This window comes from Mesoplodon bidens (genome assembly GCF_964165515.1).
Source record: "Mesoplodon bidens genome assembly, chromosome: 7".
Classification (NCBI taxonomy): domain Eukaryota; kingdom Metazoa; phylum Chordata; class Mammalia; order Artiodactyla; family Ziphiidae; genus Mesoplodon; species Mesoplodon bidens.
Genome location: NC_138164.1, coordinates 91472315 through 91491850, shown reverse-complemented (window position 1 = coordinate 91491850; position 19536 = coordinate 91472315). Strand labels below are relative to the sequence as shown.

Genomic DNA, 19536 nt, shown 5'->3' with positions numbered 1-19536 from the left:
AGAACAACAGGTATCATTTCTGAGCATATATTATGCACCATCACTGTACAAAGCATTTTTATCCTATTAAATCCTCTTAAAATTCCTGTGAAGTAAGCAGGCATCCCTATGGCCTCACCCTAGTCCCAGCCCTGCTGAGTGTTACTATTGCCTCCATTTGACAAATATAGAAACTGAGGTTCAGAGAGGTGAAGTAACTTCCCCCAAGTCACACAGCTAGTAAACAGCTGAGCTATGCCTTCTGGCACCTATGCTCATCTCCTAAACTCAGTTGATAAAGATTTTTTTTTTTAGATTTTTGGAGCTCTTTTCTACTATATAGGAAATCTGGTTTATTTATCACTAAGGTTACTAATAGGTCTAACATTCTGAAAACATACCCATCAACATGCCCTGAAATGTTCTGAAATGTGTTTGGGAGCCAGATACTTGTGACAATTAGGTAGTTTAAAGAAGTTTGCATGGGAGCTGAAGCCATAATAAAATAAACCTTTATTTTTGTTCCTGTATGTGAATGTCACAACTAACAGGTATATGACTCAAGTTGGCTTCTAATGGTTGGAAAAAAATAAAAGAGGTAATTGTCATTCTTGACATTTTCCCAGTGACATTTGCATTTTCCTTTCTATTGGAAGTCCATTTTAACAAAGAAATGTAGCCTTAGTCACTTAAACTGCTCTTCCCGAGAAAACAATTGTAGATGTAATAAGCAAAAAAGAATAGAAAATGCCAGCAGGAAGAAAATAATCCACCTAGGGTCAGATTCATCATGCCAACCCATTCAATCTTCCTCTGACATTCACATTCAGGACGGAAAACTTGGAAATTTTCTAAATTTTAAGGTATTTAAGATCTGCAAGGAGTTGGGGGAGGGTAAAAGGAATTAAATTACAATCCCACTGGATAGGGATCAAGTATAGATTTCCCCAACTCTCAAGAACCATTTTACATGTTCAAATTGCCTCATAGTTACTGAGTCCCTCTCTGCATGAGGCATAAGTTTGCTATGGAAGGATACAATAATGGCAAGATTGCTTTAAAATTATTCATAATGAAAACACATTTTGAGACTCGATTCTAAATGTTAAACTTAAATTTGAGCAATTTAATTGCCCGTTGAATAGAAATGAAATCCCACTGGTAGGCAGTTATTTCTTACAACTACTGTGTGTGAAATTGAAATCTTAAGATACCATTTCAAATATTCACTTTCTCTAAGGAAGTTCTCCCCCAAGAGTGGTGAGAGATAAGAAACTGACCCAAAGTCATCGGCAGTAATTGCTCTTTCTTTACACATTCGGGTCAAAACAGAAGCATATTATTAAAAGGAAACTTGGGCTTCCCTGGTGGCGCAATGGTTGAGAGTCCACCTGCCAATGCAGGGGACACAGGTTCATGCCCCGGTCCAGGAAGATCCCACATGCTGCAGAGCGGCTGGGCCCTTGAGCCATGGCCGCTAAGCCTGGGCGTCCGGAGCCTGTGCTCCACAACGGGAGAGGCCACAACAGTGAGAGGCCCACATACCACAAAAAAAAAAAAAAGGAAACTTCATGCCCCAAAGTTGGCCGTTTAGAGGTTACCTCCGGAACCCAAGGATATATTTAATATAACAACTAACTTAAGCCCCATGCAAAACTACATAGAAAGGTAGGAAGCAACTTATCAGATTTAATAAAAGCAAGCAGATGCAAACATATCATGTAATCACCAAGGCAGTGAACACTAAAGTGGGAAATACATATATGTTTTGTATACGAGCACAAGGAGGTGAAGTGAAGGGACCCTCCTCTGTTTGCTTTTAAAAAATGGGACAGTTTTTTTAATTTGGGCAGGAAATTCTCATTTTTAACCCCCAGCTCACCTTTAAATTTAATTTCAAACTCTTTTTAAATTCTCCCAACGATATTCTGCTATAACACAGAAGCTACCATTTATGAGAGCTTAATACACACCAAATGCTATCCATGTATGTAATCTCATATCTGTTATTTCCCCCAGCTCATTACACGTCTAAGGGCCACACTGCATGCAATCACTCATCCTCACAACAACTAATCAATAGGTTCTGGCACCCCATTGACAGATGAGGATCTTGGGCATTTAAATTCCTGCTGTTTGCCCAGGTTCACAGGTGGGAAATGGTGGGTTGGGATGCAGGTGGTCTGACTCCAGAGCCACTACCAACACTGCCTCCTCAGGTTAAGTAACTTTCCTAGATAGGCCCCGCTAGCTTATAAGTAAGAGCTTAAGTCAAACCCAGGCAGTCGGATGCCCAAGTCCTAGCATTTAATCACCACATTGACTGGTTGTAAGTAGGTGAACTGCTCCTTACAGCTTATATATATATGTTTATTTTCATTTCCGATTGTAGAGTGGTAGGTTACATGGTTATCACATAATTTAGGCTGACCTAAAAATTCTAGGCACTTTCCCTTTTTAAATTAAAAACAAGGAGCAGAGAAGGCCTTTTTAGAGACTCAAGAGGCCTTGAGTTGGACCCAAAGCTGCTCTTAAGTCTTCCTTTGACACACACACACACACACACACACACACACACACACACACACACACGGGACGGGTGGAGATTGAGAGAGATTTTAATTATACCCATAAGGACCCAAGCTTTGGACATGGAGGTAAGGAAAGGACAAGAGCATGCAAGCAATAGTAAATTCTGGTTATACGTGTGAGAAGTTAGTGAGGATAAGCTCTGAACAGGGAAAACGATGCCTACAGGGATGCACTTCTGATTTCAGCCACCACCTTTCAGGGTGAACTCATCCAGGTCCTTCAGTGCCATCTTTAAAATGGGAATACAATATCCATGATCATGATCCAGACTGCTCATATAAAACTATGGATCCTGAGAGTACTTGGTAGTTTCTTCTTTACAAGACTTGTGACTGGTGTCATGCACAAGTAGGCCTTTAGTAATAATTTCTGAATGCAGTTATTTTCAAGGAATTCTGATGAGGTCCAAGAGACCTAAAGTTTTGCTCTACACAAGGGCAGATTATTAGCCTCCTCCTCTCCCCTTCTGCATTCCTCCCTCTCCCTAGAATTTGCCCTTGAGGTTGGAGGGGAAACCTGAACTCGAAAATCAAGTCTGGCTTCTCTCTCTTTCCCTGACCCAGGGCAAAATAGTCTCTCCCTCATTGGAGAGGCACTCTTCTCTATGCAGAGTACTATTGGCACTTTACAGGGGCCAGTTTAACCGCAGGAGTCCGATTTTTGAAAGATGCTGAGGGAGGGAATTCTGCCGCCAGCAGATGGAGAGGAGACTGAGATCAGCTTGGTCCCTCCCAACCACGCTCCCTCTGGGATTAGCTGCCCCTGGCACTGCTCAGGCGTACCCAGCCCGTGCGGCCTCTGCTCGCACAGTTCCCGTCGCCTGTCTGGAGCGCGGACGCAGTCGCAAGTCCGCAGCCAGCAGAGCCGAGCTGTCTGGGGCATCTCCGCGCCCCGTGTCCGCGGACCTGGAACCTCGAACGGGCGCGAACGCCACTCGGAACGCGTGCATCTCTGTATGTGCTTATTTCGCATTCTTGTCTTTTCTTTCTTCCTCGAGCGGCCCGCTGGTTACTTTCAATCTTAGTTTACCAAAAGGGCAACGCCGAAGCGGGGAATCCCTAAAGAATGATTTAGAGGCAACCCAGCCGCCTCTCCAAGGAGAGGTGTTCACTGAGAGACTCTCCCCGTCCCCGACGCTGGCCCCTTTAAGACGCCAACTCAGTCCTGCTGCGGCCGCTGCGGCGGCGGCGGCGGCGGCGGCTGCTGTTTGTATCGCTAATCCCCAGGAGCCCAGTTAAAAAAAAAAAAAAAGAAGAAGAAGAAGAAGAAAAAAGAAGGTGGGGGGGTGGGTACCGGGCAGCTGTCTCTTTAAATGTGATTTCCTTCTATTGTATTTGAATCGTGATCAGGAAAAAGGAAATGAAACCAGAGACAGAGGGAAGCTGAGCGAAAATAGACCTTCCCGAGAGAGGAGGGAGCCGGGGGAGAGAGGCGCAGTCCCCTCCCGGCCCCCAGGCCGCCGCCCCCTCCCTGCCCTCGGCGGCTAGCTGCGCGCCGCGACCCGGGCCGAAGGGGCGAGGGGCGAGGGGCAGCCGGACGGTCGCGCCCCATTCCCGCGGGCGGCGCGGAGCCGGCGACAGCGCGCGAGCCGAGCCGGACCGGGCGGCGGCGGCGGGACCGGGATGGAAGGTTAAGTCCTGAGCAGCAGCGGCAGCTGCAGCCGCCCGGGGCAGGCTGCGCGCCCCTGTCCCCGCCTCGGCCGCGGCGCGCGGCAGCCCGGTGATTCGCTCTCTCTCTTTGGCGTTTGAAGGGAGCGCGGTGACTGTCCTTGAGCGCGGAGGGGCGAGCTCGCCGCCAGAGCGCCGGAACAAGAGGAGGCGCAGGAGCGGAGGCGGCGGCGCCCGAGCATCCGAGGGGGTCCGAGCCCCTGCAGCCGGCCAGCCCCGCGCCACAAAGGGAGCGCCCCCGCCGCCTGGCACACCACCTCCCTCCCCAATGTCCTCGGCCATCGAGAGGAAGAGCCTGGACCCGTCTGAGTAAGTGCAGCGCCCCTGCCACCCACGATGTCCACGGCCTCGCGCCCCGGGGCGGCAAGGTGGCGCGGGCGGCCGGCTAGAAGGCTCCAGGTGTGCGCCCGCAGCGTGCCCTTGGTTCCCTCTGCCTTGCGCGCGGCTCCCGCATCCTATCGGGTGACTCCGGGGACACTGGGAGAGGGGCTGGGTGGCGGGCGGCAGGAAGAGAGGGTCGACCCGGCGCCGCTGCGGGCCCCTCCCGGCTACCTGGGACGCTCCCCAAAGCCACTGAGGGCCAGAAAGTTTCCACCGGAGCAGGCAGAGGGGGAGGTCGGAGGCGCGCAGGTGCAGTCCCGAGAGCCTTCAGGACTCGATTCTGCGCCTTTCTCCCCTCTCGTTCCTTCTTGGTCCCCTTTCTCTTTGTCCACTTGGTCCCGGAAAGGAGGACATTACAAGTGGAGGCCTCCCGAGTCCCCGACGGCCCCGTTCCCGGTCCTCAGGTGGAGCGGCTGCCCGCAGCGCCAGGGACCGGCGGGTGAGGAGGTGCGAGAATTCACCTCGGAGCTCACTCAGGCCTCCAGAGATTTTAGAGCAGCTAAACACGGAGTTAATCTGGATACACGTCCCCGCCTCTCCCCTCGGGGTCCACCGATGGGGACCTTTGAACCTCGAAAGTTAGTGCACCATTTTGCGTATAGGTGAATTTTTTCTGGGGAGCGGAGTCTCACGGCTTTTATCACAGTCTCAAAGGGTTTGGAGTCTGGGAACCGGAGCTCTAATGAACTGCATTTGTTTTCCTGAGGCTCTGACTGGTTTGAAGTATCCCCTCTTCCCAATGTTTACCTCCAGCCCATTCCTTAGTGTTAAGACGGGGAGAAAGGGTTGTTTTAAGATATCATTTAGCCGTCAGCGCAAATGCCCTTTTAAGATTCATTAGCTGTCTGGTTTTGAGAACATTTATTCCTTTGAAGTCCCCATCTAATCCTTTGAAGGGATTTGTTACACAGACCAAAGGAGCTGGTTAATGACTTGTCCATTTGTGCTTTTAAGAGGCATTTGTTTTGTTTTGTTTTCTTTTCTTTTTCTGCTTTAAAAGAATTGTGCTTTCCTGATTGAAGTACCTCCTCCTCCCAGTTTGTCTCCTATGGTGTTTATATACCTGGGTTTTACCCTCAGTTACCAGCATAAAAGCTCAGCGTGTTCTCATAAAACACAGGAAGTACCGTGATCTAGTGAGAATATAAACATCACTATTCAATCTTGAAGGTTCAGATGCCAGTTCTATAAGGAGTCTGGTTTGTTCTAACAAAAACCCAGCTTCCTTAAATTCTCAGGAGAAAGATAACATTCCTTTTTAAAAGTATATATCTACGAAAACACTGGGTTTAAGGGGTGGTTTGCTCTTTTTTTTTTTTTTTTTTTTTTTTAACAAACCGAGAATTACAACTTAGCCCTGAGTTTTCAGAGCCCGGGCAAGACCATAGTAATACAATAAGAGAGTGAATTGGATGAATTACCTTTGAAAGGTGCCTAATGCCTTTTCGATCAGCAGAACTCAATCACTAAGCCTTTTATTAGAAGATAAATCTGGAGGTTTCAGTTCCCTGAAGGAAGTGTTTCTCTTTTCAAAGTTTGTGCTTTTTCACTGAGATTGGAACATTGAAACATCTTTACCTCATAACGCAGCAGGCACCTACTGAAGGGTGGTCTTCTCACCCTTTGCTTCACTATTTGCCCAATGCAGACAAGCTCTAATTGGAGATGGACCAGCTAACTGAGAAATTACTGCAGCACATGTTTTCCCTATCTCTCTTGGAAATTGTTGGGAAATTATCCCAGCAATCCAGGCCGAAGTGCGTTTAGGTGTAATATTCAGTTAGGCTCTAGGAGAATATAAAATATTAGAGAGTGAATCCCACTCAGTTATTGGCTTGGAACATCCACCAAAGATAATGTGATATTATCATTAATTATAGGAAGATAGAGCCAATATCTTATCCTATCCTTTCCTATCTCATCTCAGGCCATCACAATAGCTCTTTTGCTTACCATTTCTACTGTGGACCACTATTCTACCAGAAGCTTCATTGTGTACATACTTGGGTCAGTGCAGCTGAGGTCAGTCTGATCAGCATCTCCAAATTACACACAGAAATTTGCCAAGGCATATGCAAATGAAACATTTAGACAGAAAGACAGCCAGGATTCACAGACACAGAGATTTCCTCCACTGTGCCACCAGTGGCCCCTACCGCCTCCCTGTGAGTAACAAGAGCAGTTCATTTTAATTCCAGGCAGTTTTTGCACCAGCTAAGTGCAAATTCTCTTCTTTCACAGTTGGTTGGCAGGCTCAGCATCAGGGCATCCAGCAGTGTTGAGGTTCCACGAGTGTTTCTGAAAGCCTAAAGTAAGACCACGGGCTGTGGAAAGGGAAGAGATGCGATTCTGAGGTGATGCATGTGAAAATGCTGGTGTTTTATTTTTCAGGAGGGAGAATGGAAGTCTTTATGTATAACCCGTGGAAACAAAGAAAAGCAAGCCAGGCTTCAGTGAATTCTTAAAACTATTCAAAGTCTTGAGTTTTTAGGAGAAAACTGGTTTGGGTTTTACATTTCCCTGTTCTAAAAGGAGATCATCTCACAAAGGACCCTCATACTTGATCTACAAAGTGTGGGCTCGGTTTCAGTAGCCCTAAATATTCACAGGGAGGTATGCACATTACAGACAGAGTCACCTGAAGCTGTCAGAGTGTGTTACCAACACTGATTCCCTGAGCCTTGTCATCCCTAGGTGTAAAGGATGCTGAGTGCTGTGGGCACAGGCCAATCAGGACACAAGGTCACCTGGTAAGTTAGCATCAGCTGGAAATAGGAGACAGATTTATACCCTCAAAGTACCGAGGGGGAAACTCCCTTTGGGAATTTCACAGTTGGAGGCAGTTCCATTTTTCTAAACATAATAGATTTTTGAAAAATAGATTTGTGTTTGAGTGAGGTTCAAGAAAGCACTTGCTAATTGTCACAGATCAACAGGTATTCTGTTTTTCCTGTGTCCCATCTGGTGAGAGAATCATTTCTCCCACTCCCTTTATTTTCTTTTGGCAAATAAAGTTATTTCTTTTAAAATGTAAAACAGAAGTATTCAGATTCCAGTTAAGCAGAGTGAACTGGAGACACTGTATGACATTGTGGTGAAAGAACACACATCACAGGCTCACTCCTAACAGTTGCCTGGATGGAGATTTCAGAGTCTGTTTAATTGCCTTCCACTCTCTTGAAAATAATTATTGCCCCTCTCCCCATTTTCTTTCCTAAATCAACTTCATCCAAATCAGTTTTGCTGCGTAAAAATGTTCACGCGCAGAAAGTTCGGTTTGATGTCCTTTATAAGTTTAACAGTGGCCTTAATTAGCACCTGAGATTTTTCTCCAAGGATTCATTCAGTAAGAAGGATGGGATGCGGAATTTCTATTACAAGATAATAATAATGAGAATTTCTATTATATCCTGATGGAATTTTTATCTTGGAAAGAGAAAGCAACCTAAAATAACTTGGGGTCCCTTTCTTCTTTCTTCCTTCCTCACCTCTGCTTTTGTGCAGTTGGGAAGGGTTTGAGGCAGGATGCCACGGAGATTCAAAAGGGAATTTGCAGATTCTTAGCCCTCTAGGAAGTCACTGTCCTGGCAGCGAGCAACTCTGGTTGTCCTGGGTGCCTCCTCTGGGTTTGGGCAGTGCCCTTGGGTCCTGGGTACGTGAGGAGGAAAGAGGAGAGGTGTGGAGGTGGAGTAGGAGGGAGATAAAGAAGAGAGACCACAGGTGCCGAGAAAGTGGGGCTGGACTGTGGGTAGGGGTGCAGTACCACCTGCAGTTACCTTGGTGCCCCTTGGTGCCCCCGCACTTGCCTCTTCCAGGATCTAGGATATAGGGTCTAGCTCTCTCCTGTCCTAACCCAAGGTTGGCAGGGTCTCTCTGCAGTCTGCCCTAGGTATATGTTGTCCCCTCCTTTCTCCTATGTCACCTACAGGCAATTGAATGAGGTTTCCTGTTGGGCACAGCATGACTCCTGACCCCTCCCCCGTGCTTGTCTCCCCAAGATGAGGTCATCCCTAATGCTTGGCCTTCTTTCCAGGGAGCCAGTGGATGAGGTGCTGCAGATCCCCCCATCCCTGCTGACATGTGGAGGCTGCCAGCAGAACATCGGGGACCGCTACTTCCTGAAGGCCATCGACCAGTACTGGCACGAGGACTGCCTCAGCTGTGACCTCTGCGGGTGCCGGCTGGGCGAGGTGGGCCGGCGCCTCTACTACAAGCTGGGCAGGAAGCTCTGCCGCAGAGACTATCTCAGGTACTGTCCTCACTGCCCTCCTGGGGCTGTGGGTCTGTCTCCCCCAGTGCCTGCCTCTTGCCCCAGCGAGGTCAGGCTGGGTCTCAGCTGCCCGATGCAGGGAAGCAGTCGGCCTTTCTTCCTGTTCGAGAAGCATGTTCTCAGGGATGCATTCCTACATGGTCAAATTCTAATATTTTAAAGGCAAGAGAGTGATGAACACAAAATTCAGAATAGCGGTTCCCTCTGTGGGGCAGAAAAGGGGAGAAGGTTGGGGAGGAAGGCACAGGACGTGCCAGAGGAGCTGGGAGCTTTGTGGTTTCTAAGTTTGAGTGTGGGCTCCTAGGAGCCTATCTAATGCTTCAAAATATACCTATATGTTCTAAATATTCTTTTGTAAGATTCCAATATTATGTGATGAGAAATTTAAAAATAGAAAGCATGATCTCGCCATGGCACTCCAAGGATTTGACGGTCACAGCAGGAAGGCCCTGAAGTCAGCTGTTGGTTTGAGCCCCGGCACCACTGCTTTCTAGCTCTGTGACCTTGGACAAGTTATGTAACCTTCCTAAGCCTCGATTTCCTCATCTGTAAAATGGGGATAACAGCGATACCTACTTCCAAGAAACGGTGGGAATTAGATGGGGTGATACATGTAAAGTGCTTGGCTTGGTGCATGAGTATGAGGATCAAATAGATGTTAGCTGCTCATGACATTTATCATTAGAGTCTTTTCTGATCTAATGAACAAAGAAATGAAAGAATGGAAAGGCAAAAAAGGAACTCTAGAACACCCAGTGAGACAGGCAGTGAGGACATCTTGGATGCTCTGGATCATACGTGTGACTATGTGAATTTTCCAGCACTCAGATGAGTGCCTTTGCCCGGAATGTTCTAGCATTTCCAGTTTCATATTAGCTGCTGCAGAGGTAACTCTGTGCCCTCTGCTGTCAAATCTGCTTAACTGTGTAGCTGTCAGACTTTTGCCATCTTCCTGTGGCAGAGGGTCTGTGGAGCATGCAGCCCTAATACATTAGAACCACCCAAACCAGGGAAGCTTGTTTAGACTCCAGCGCCCTTGGCTGCCAGGCCAGCTCTTCCTCCCAAACCTGCCCTCAGAGCATTTTACATTAAAAAAGAAAAATAATGCAGGCTATTCCATGGTGAAAGGAAGCTTATCTGTTCACCCAGAGACTGACAGAGTAAGCTTCCCACCCCCAAATTTCCTGATAAAGTCCTTGCAAATTTGGTGGTTCCGAGAAAAGAAGTCAGGTTTCCAAGGATCATGATTTTAATTTTGGTCAATTTTTTATTAAGTAACGAGAAAACAGAACTGGGATAAATAGAGACCTGATTCTGCTCGCTCTCAGTTTGCCAAGACAGTGCAGAAAGCAGACGGGTAAATGATTCCCATTGGGCCCCCTGACTACATCCCTGTCAAATCATTTGAATCTTATTAAATGAAGTACAGATAGAGTAAGGTCAAAAGAGCCCGGGCTTCTCCCTATCTCTGCGGGTTTTGTATAACATTCAAGAATAAACCCCGTGCTGCCTGGGCTTGTTAATCTCTTGCATTTTTAAAAAGGAGAGAAAAAAAAATAGTCTGGGAGAACCCAGTGTTAATTAACTTGTGTCTTGGTGACATGAAATAATTCTTCTCCCTGCTACATTCCTAGGCAACATGTTAATTAACTCTGTGTTAGTGCAAGCGTTTCCAGCCATCCTTTCATATTTATATTATTGTTATTAAAATGGGCAGGAGGAAGCTTCAGACATGACACCTCTTGACAGAGGAGAAAAATCATTTCTTGCTGCAGGCATGGCCCTTTAGCCATGGACTTGTTTGCTTGCATTCTTAACATGTCTGGCAGTGTCTTTGCAAAAGGCAAGTTGGAGGAGTCAGGAAATGGGTTCTATGAGGGGGTTCAGTCCTTCTCCCCTGCCCACCCACCCCTGCCCCAGGAGAACTTCTCTCCCTGAGGGTTTCCAATGTTTGACTTGCCTGTTACAGTCCCTTTCAGACATTTAGCCTCAAATATTCATGAGACCTCCATGCAGAACCTAAATAAACCCTGTGCTATTATGTTGTTTTCTTGGGAACCAAAGAGTAGCTGTTAATATCAGCGCCCAGCCCAGATCCCCTCGGATCGCTTTTTACCAATTTTTGTGTGCAGTGCCTCCCCACCCCTAAGTGTTTTACTTTCAACAGCCAGCACCCGTGTCTGTTAAAGCCAGAAGTGTGCCCACTGCCCCCCCCACACATGCCCAACAGACCTGGCCCAGTGGCTGGCACTGCCGGAGACCAAAGTCCTGCAATCTTGCCGGGAGCCAGGGCCTCTTGGAGACATAACTTACACCCCAGAGGCCCCGTGCAGTCAGGCTGAAGCCCCTTCTGAGGGACTTGGCCCGAGCGTGCAACTTTACTTGCCTTGTACCCCTTCTGTCCGGCTTCCCTTGCCAGCTTACCTGTTTCCCCTGATGACACATCCTTAATAAATCCTGGTCTCAGGGTCTGTTTCTGGGATATCCAGCCTAAGGCACCAATTCTTGGTGCCAGAGGTGAACGCTCAAGTTAGATGTCAAGTCCTGGCTATTTTCACTATCAGTGAAGTCCCAGCAAACCAGAGCTTGTAAGGGCCTGCAGAGGCCTTCTCTTCCAGTTCTCTTGCCTTATAGCTTAAGACACAGAAGCCAGGGCAGAGGATGTCATTGGCTCTGGGGCACCCGGCTAGTTAGAGGTGATGCTGGGACCTGAACTTGTCTCCCAAATACAAGTCCTTCATCCTTCCTTTCATTAACTGCCTGACGTGTGTTGTAATTTACCCCCAACTTCCCTTTAATAAACGCTCTCCTTCCGTAAGGGTCACACACCCCAGGTGGTTGGCTTCATTCCACGCACACTGTTTTGTAAGTCACTTGGGCCCAAACTTAACTTACTGAACAATCAGGAAATCAGAACTGTCTTTTCACTCTGTGACCTCCAGGGTGGCAGTTCCCTACAGCTCCACCATCTGCTGCCTTGGGATGAAATGTTCTCCCCCAGTAATGAGTTTGCTCCCAGGTGGTGCCTTGAAAACGCTCAGAGCTCTTCAAATGGGAAGCAGGATTCGGAGGGAAATTAGCTGGCCTGGCTGTAACCATGAGTTCTCTACCCACAGACCACGTCTTCCTGGTTACATTCATTTTGTTCATGTGTTTCCAAATTTGTCAACTGCCCTCATCTCCCCTAGAACCTCTCAGGACGTACCAGTTGATTCTCTGCTATTCTGAAGTTAATAAGAACTTCCGAGAAGAACAGGCATTCACCTAAAACCGCCCTGAAGGTTTTCCGTGGAAAGGACCTGCTGACATGCCATGTAATCAGGCATGTGGGAAAATGACTTTTGGCAGCAAGACTGGCCCTGTTGGAACACCCCCAAGATGTGTTAAAACACAGCCAGCGCTGGCTTTGCCCTTGAACGCTGGTGCTTTGACATGCTGCGTCCATCCTTTTTTTTTTTTTTTTTGGCAGTACACGGGCCTCTCCTGTTGCGGAGCACAGGCCCCGGACGCGCAGGCTCAGCGGCCATGGCTCACGGGCCCAGCCGCTCCGCGGCATGTGGGATCTTCCCAGACCGGGGCACGAACCCGTGTCCCCTGCATCGGCAGGCGGACCCTCAACCACTGCGCCACCAGGGAAGCCCTGCGTCCATCCTTTAACAGCCGGGTGAGGGGTACGCTATGATCACTGCCAAGCTCAGAGGAATGAGAGGTCTCCCCAGGGTCACTCAGGTACTCAGGGCTAGTCCTGGCTGAACCCAAGTCTTCTGATTCCAGTGCTTGTGTTATCCCACTCTTGCGGGCTGATTCTCAAACTTCAGCCTGCATCAGAATCACCTGGCCGTGCTCAGGACCACACAGATGGCTGGGCCTCACCCACAGAGCATCTCAATCAGGAGGGCCTGAGTGAACATTTCTAACAAGTTCCCGGGTGATGCAAATATGGCTGGTCCCAGGACCACACTTGGAGAACCACTGCACTAGGCTCCACCCTACTGCATCTCCCACTTTGGCACTACATATTGCTTAATATAAGTAACCAGTCAACTGAGACTTAGGAGAGTCTTGATGTCAGTGTCAGAAGAGAAGTTTCTCCAGAGACTCATGCCACTGGGGCAGCGGGAACTCCAATTAAGATCTTCCATTCTATGTGGAGAGATGCTGCTCACCCTCCAGATCTCCGAGGCACGATTAACTACACCACGTGTTTTCGGTTGAACTCCCTCTGTCTCCCAGAAGCCGGGGTCCCAGCGAACAGTCATGTGGAGATGGCCCTGGTACCTTGGAAGGAATTCAAGACCACCCCTCCCCGGGGGTGATATTAGTGGCTGTTGATGTGATAGGATTTGGGAGCCTCAGAACGATGCCCATTTCATTGCATTCTTGGTCAGTTTCTTCTCAAAGGGGCCCCTGGGGTTTACTCCGGCTCCTCTTCGAAAATGAAAGTCGCCCTGGGAAGAGACGCACAATCCATGCCTAAGCTCTGAAATCACTTCAGCTGAGAGTCTTTTCCACAGAGGTGGGGCCCCGGGGCAACCTGGAGGCGTGGAGGGTGGTGGCTGCGGGCAGGGAGAGAGCCCAGAAAAGGGACGAGTCATGCCAAACACAAATGCCACAGATATGGTCTCATCCCAGAGGACCCACTTCCTTCTAGGAAAGACGGCGAACGAGTCAGCCACCAGTCTGGACCCAGCTCTTCCTTGCTGGGACGTCTTGGGAACCCAGCCTACAGCGTGGAACCCATCCTCAGCCCCTTTCTTCCAGTATTGTCTGTGCCACTGTCTCTTTAGCTCTTCTCTCTTGTTTTCCCCCCAGGCTCTTTGGCCAGGACGGCCTCTGCGCATCCTGTGACAGGCGGATCCGTGCCTACGAGATGACGATGCGGGTGAGGGACAAAGTGTATCACCTGGAATGTTTCAAATGTGCCGCCTGTCAGAAGCATTTCTGTGTGGGTGACAGATACCTCCTCATCAACTCCGATATAGTGTGTGAACAGGACATCTATGAGTGGACTAAGGTCAATGGGATGATATAGGCCAGATGCCCCAGCATCTCTGGAGAGGTGTTTCACTGAAGTCACTGTCTCCGTGGGGTCTTCACTCTTAGGCATTTGGGGGATTTGAGGGTGGGCTGAGACATTTCTTAGGGGATGAAAGACCCTGATTGGACACCAAGAACCAATACACAGCATCCAAGTGACGTAATGCAAGGGGGCAAAACTTAAACGTGACAAAAGGACTGGCCTTGAGGGAGACCTTATGGACAATGGCCACAGCCTATGGGTAATAACTGACATGATTAGCGAGGGAGAGAGTGTTGGGGCTTCTGTGCCGTCATGATGGAACTTCCCATCTACAGATGGGGACTTGTCCTGCCCAGACTTGTTATGTCTTTAACCCTTGAAAACTAGAGATGTGCAATTGATTTCTTTTCTTCCTGGCTTTTATGAGAACCCTGTTCCAACCACTGTCCTCCACACAAGGGAAGGACAGAGAGAAGAGTGGCCATCCTTTTCTTCTTGGCCACCTTCCCCAGGCCTTAAGCTTTGGACCCAAGGGACACTGCATGGAGACCACATTTCAGTTGAGAATGAAAACTGCAACTTTTAACCAAACAATTCTTTAACGCATTGCTGATGAATCACTGTTTTTAGACACCTTAGTTTTGAAGTGAGGAGTTCCACAGATTGTTTCTATACAGATGTAAATCTAAAAAAAAAGAAAAGTTGTTCACCTATTTTATTATCTTAGATTATATCAAAGTATTTGTTGTGTGTAGTTTAAAAAAACTCTGAGAACAATAAAAATGACTGACTAAAACGCAGTGTTGTTTACCTGGTAATGACTTATAATTTGGGATGGCAGGGAAAAAAATGGCTTTTTATGTTGTAAAGGAGAAGTAAATAAGCAATTTACTTTTAGGTCAAATAAAAACAAGTTTATGGCTAGGGTTTATACGAGGCAGGCAGTTTCTATATTACTAGCAATTAGTATCCAACGGGTCATCATGTAGCTCAGAGGGATGTAGAATAATTAGATTGCTATTGTGAAACCTGCATTTCACTTCAGCGTTGTATAGAGTGAACAGAAGGTAAGATCTTTGCCTTTGGGAAACCTGTAACCTAGGAAGGACACAAATACATAAAACAGGTTCCCTTGGGAGAGAAGGTAATTACCTAGTTTGAAATGTGGCAAAGATGCTGAGCTTGACACTTCGATTTTCCAAGACATGTGTCTCAGGGTATTTTATGACAAGTGGTTAAGAGAACCTTACTTCGAGGATTTAAAGCAGGCACCTCGTCTGTGCGTTTGCCTTTCACCGCATCCAGGCAGCCATGAACTGACTCAGAGCGCCACCTGCTGGTCATCACTTCTCAGCTCACTAGTTCAAGAACGTCCCAGTGAAAGACTAACGGGAGATGTATTTCAGTTGTTACATACGAATATTGGCAAGTACCAAGAAGTCTTAATGTGTTTAATTATCAAGACATCAGAAACATGCATCTAGTGCTACAATTAGTTAACTGTGATATTCCCTTAAAAAGTTCATCAGTAGGGTTTGCTTGGTTTTTTCTTCTTCTGGAGAAATAATTAAGTGATGGCTCTCTTGGTCTGTAAAATACTAAAAGTGCTTGGGAAGTTTGACTGCTTAGGGTGGCCTATTTAAAACAAATCTAGTTATACTGAATCTCAACTAGGTGTTGGTAAGGGACTTCCAGTGAGGGGATATTTGTTCTAAATCAGCAAAGGGAAGTGGTTCTCCGATTGTGGTCCATGAACCAGCAATATCAGCATCACTTGAGAACTTATTTTAAATGAAGATTCATGGGCTCCATCCCAGACAGAGTGAGTTGGAAATGCTGGGGATGGGGTTCAGCAATCTGTGTTTTAACAAGCCCTAAAGATGATTCTGACTGATGCTGAAGCTTAAGAATGTTCTGAAACATCCCCCAGTTTGGTAGATCATCTGCTCTAAGTTGTTAATAGTTAGTATTTGACACAATGGCTAATCACTGAGTAACTTTTCCACATGTAGACCAACACTGTCTACCCCTGGTCCCTAGGCTGAAAACCTTTACATAATTTTGTCACTCAGCTAGCAGTTGTCATCTACCAGATCAATCACAATTCAATCCACCATTTTTAACCATATCGACATTAATAATAATAATAATAATAATAGATTTTAGTTATGTGAATGATCCTATGTGCAGTATTAGGTCAAAATAAAAATGGTTCTTGCTTTTGAAATGTAAACTTTATTCTTAATCCCCATGATAGTATAATACACATAAGATTCAAGAGCTCAACCAATACCTTTGCTATCCTCAACACAGCGATAATCAACATTTTCCATTTGTCCATGGCACCATTTTGCAGAATTGTGAATGCATAGGCAGAGTCTTTGTGGTAAGTCACCCCAGGGACCCAAATGTCTAACCCACAGCTGACTTGAGAGGAAGGACATGTAAAGAGAGGGACCAGCCCCCAGAATCTACCCTGGTGGCCCTTGCCTGAGCATGCAGGCTGTGTGCCCAAGACCCAGAGGCAGAGAACCAGGCACCTGCACCCTTCCCCGGTCCATGACTTACTTCAGCAATTTGGTGGAACATTTCACTTCCTCTTACCTTATTAATGTCTTATAACCTGAACCAGCTTCCTTTTATTGCTGTCTCTAATAGAATCACTGCTTCTCAGAGAATCTTGGACTCCTACAAAGTTACAACAGAGCAGTGGCTAGGAGCTTTATCATCATAAGACTGGGATATGAATGGCAATGATGTGACTTAATTATTTAACAAACATTTACACAGCAGTTACCACGTGCCAGGCACTCTTCTAGGGGCTGTACAGACAGCAACTCCTTTAAGTGACAGAACAGTGCCATGTGGCAGTTTCTATTTATTATCATCCACATTGACTCCCGGGGAAACTGCAGCACAGACCAGCTTAGTCACCTGCCTAAGGTCCGACAGCTAATAAAGGGCAGAAGTGGCCTGTAACTGAGGCCTCACCCTGTGCTCCGTTGCCTCTCTTAGGCTCACCTCCCTGAACCTCAGGTTTCTCATCTGCAAAATAGGGAAAATGAATACCTTTCTCCCCAGGTTATTTGAAACCATTTGAGTACAGTCTAGCCAGAAATGTAACCAAAGTACAATGATATGAGATTAGCACCATAACAAAGATATGTCAAAAGTGCTATGGAAACACAGATGAGGGAACAATTCTATTGGCCCCTGGGCGGCTATCTGGAGTAAAGCAGAAGTGACATTTCAAATGCCCCTGGACCAGCAAGGAGGTGACACAGGCAAGAGCAAAGACTCAGAGACCTTGACCTAGTGGAGCAGGTAGTCAAGTGAGCCCAGAGTTTTCATGGTGGTGGTGGTGGAGGTGGTGAGCTTTGGCTGGAGGGGGGCTGGGCCAGTGAGTAAATAACAGGGGAGATGAGGTCTTCCACAGTTTTGAGACTGAATGGCAAATCAAAATCCAAACCCAGGAATCTCTGAGAGGTGGAGGGAGGGTGCAAGGAAGGTATAACAGGGGCCTGGAGCATCTTATGCTAGAAAATAAGGAACTGCTTTTTAAAAAGTGATGTAGGCATGCCACAAGGACGAAGAAGCCAGCTTGAAGGGGCTGGCCAATCTGGAGCAATTTGACTACCAAAATAATTAAGGATAGTAATGAGTTATAAAGTGTTGGGGGGAAAATAAGAATTTGTGAGTTCATACCAATAATAAATAAATGGATAGAAGAAAGGGCTCTTGTTTACAGCAGCATCTTGAATGCCAACAGGTAAATGTGAAGAGAGTGTGGGAGTTGGCAAGTCATCATTCTGCAGCTATCATAGTGAAATGATAGAATCAAGCAAGAGTCATCAAGAGTTGCTAAATTTCAACAAAGAGAGAGCAGGATACTTGGACGGTCTTAAAAGTACCTTTCCACATATTGTTATTTGTTGCAAGGGGAAACTCGTAATTACACAGTGGAGACATTGGACAGCACCCTGACCAGGTGATCAGTGAAGGGCGGATGGACCATGTGTGCCTCCGGATGTGATTCTCTGTGAGGAACATACCATCACTGTTTTAGGATTCCTCCTGAGAATGCATAGCCTGAATCTAAGTATGAGACAAATTACCAGGCAAACTCAAAATGATGAACATTGTATTTTTAAAAAGGAAGGAGATGGGACTCTATTTTCAAAAATGTCAGTTTCATAAAGAATAAAGAAAAGCTATGGGAATGTTCCAGATTCAAGGAGGCTAAGGAGACCTGACAACTAAGTCCAATACCTGGCCCTTTACTTTCCCTCCAGTACTGGAGGGGTAAAATGCTATAGAGGATATCACTGGGGCAATTGATAACATTGAAATATGAGTGGATAGATTAGTTCAAATTATTGCACAAACGCTAAATTGAGGTTGAAAACTGTACTGTGGTTACATAAGAGACTATCCCCGTTTTTAGGAAATACACACTGAAATATTTAGAACAAAATGTCATGACATATGGAACTTAGTCTCAAATAATTAAGAAAAATTTACATGTGTGGTGTGTGTGTGTGTCTGCTGTGTGTGTGGAGAAAGAGAGAGACAGAGACGGAGAGAGGGCAGGGTGGGAGGAATAAATGGCAAAGCAAATGGGTAAAAATGTTAACAGGTGAATCTAGGTATGGGATACACAGGTACACTATTTTTATTCATGCATCTTTTCTATCAGTTTGACACGTTTACAAATAAAAAGTTTTTTAAAACTTTAGAAATCTTGACCTTTTCTTTTTGGGATCTTTTGATTTAATTAGGAGAAGAATAGGAGAGATGATAAAGAGAGGGAAAATATAGTTTGGAAGTCAGTGATACTCTACTATTCGTTTATCACAATTTTAATGTACTTCTAGCCTTAGAAGTGAAGTTCATGTGTCTCAAGCCAGCAGTTCCTTGCAAACACACACCATGTAGTGTAAATGATGTGTTTAGGAGGATTCACTTAGTGCCAGTTTCTGAAGCAGGTTATTTCTCAACCTTATAAAATGAGCTTGATACAGATTCTTCATTTCCTTTGAAATTAGCATCAAGATGTAATCATCTGACTCTGAAATGTGTGTATTTTAGGACCAGGAATCTAAGCTATAATGTTTTGTACGTAGATCTAAGAACTGAGTTGAAAGAAGTTTCAAAGCACTAAAGTGACTTTCGTCCTCTACCAGTGGCTGTATGTTAATTCTCCCAGAAAACCATCACTTCTCTGAGTTAATAGAATTTTTGAAGCTAAATCAAGTCAATTTCCATTGTAACGTTGTGAAGCTTCTGAACTGGGCTCACGGAATTATCCTACTTGATGGCCACCTTGAAGACGGCTTTGTGGTGATCCTAAGAAAACCCACAGCCGCAGCTTCTGTGTGTCACGGCCTTTCCACCCCACCTGATTCATTCTCATTACTTAATGAGCAGCTCAAGGCAAGTGCCCCCCACCCCACCCTTGAGATAAATAGTAGGTAAAATAGATATAAAGGCAATCTAATGTGGTAGAAGGAACCCTGAAATGGAAATTGGAAATGTGATTTTGCCTCTAATTAGGGTTATTAGGTCTTCAGGCAGACCTCAGTTTCCTCATCTGCAAAATGAAGAACGTATTATAGATTATCTCTAGG

The 19536-nt window shown here is 46.3% G+C and overlaps 1 protein-coding gene across 2 annotated transcripts; it reads left to right on the top strand.

The window, feature by feature from the left end:
- Nucleotides 1-3563: 3563 nt before the first annotated feature.
- LMO2 (LIM domain only 2) lies at nt 3564-14709 on the top strand. 2 transcript variants are annotated; one of them, XM_081239592.1, is made up of 4 exons: nt 3564-3848; nt 4322-4547; nt 8653-8868; nt 13702-14709. In XM_081239592.1, exons 2-4 carry the CDS (start codon nt 4507-4509, stop codon nt 13919-13921), a joined length of 477 nt encoding a protein of 158 aa, XP_081095718.1. In that variant the 5' UTR covers nt 3564-3848; nt 4322-4506; the 3' UTR covers nt 13922-14709. The 2 variants fall into 2 exon arrangements, with proteins under 2 accessions (XP_081095718.1, XP_081095717.1); XM_081239591.1 differs by lacking the exon at nt 3564-3848 and adding an exon at nt 3857-4200.
- The last annotated feature ends 4827 nt before the right edge of the window (nt 14710-19536 follow it).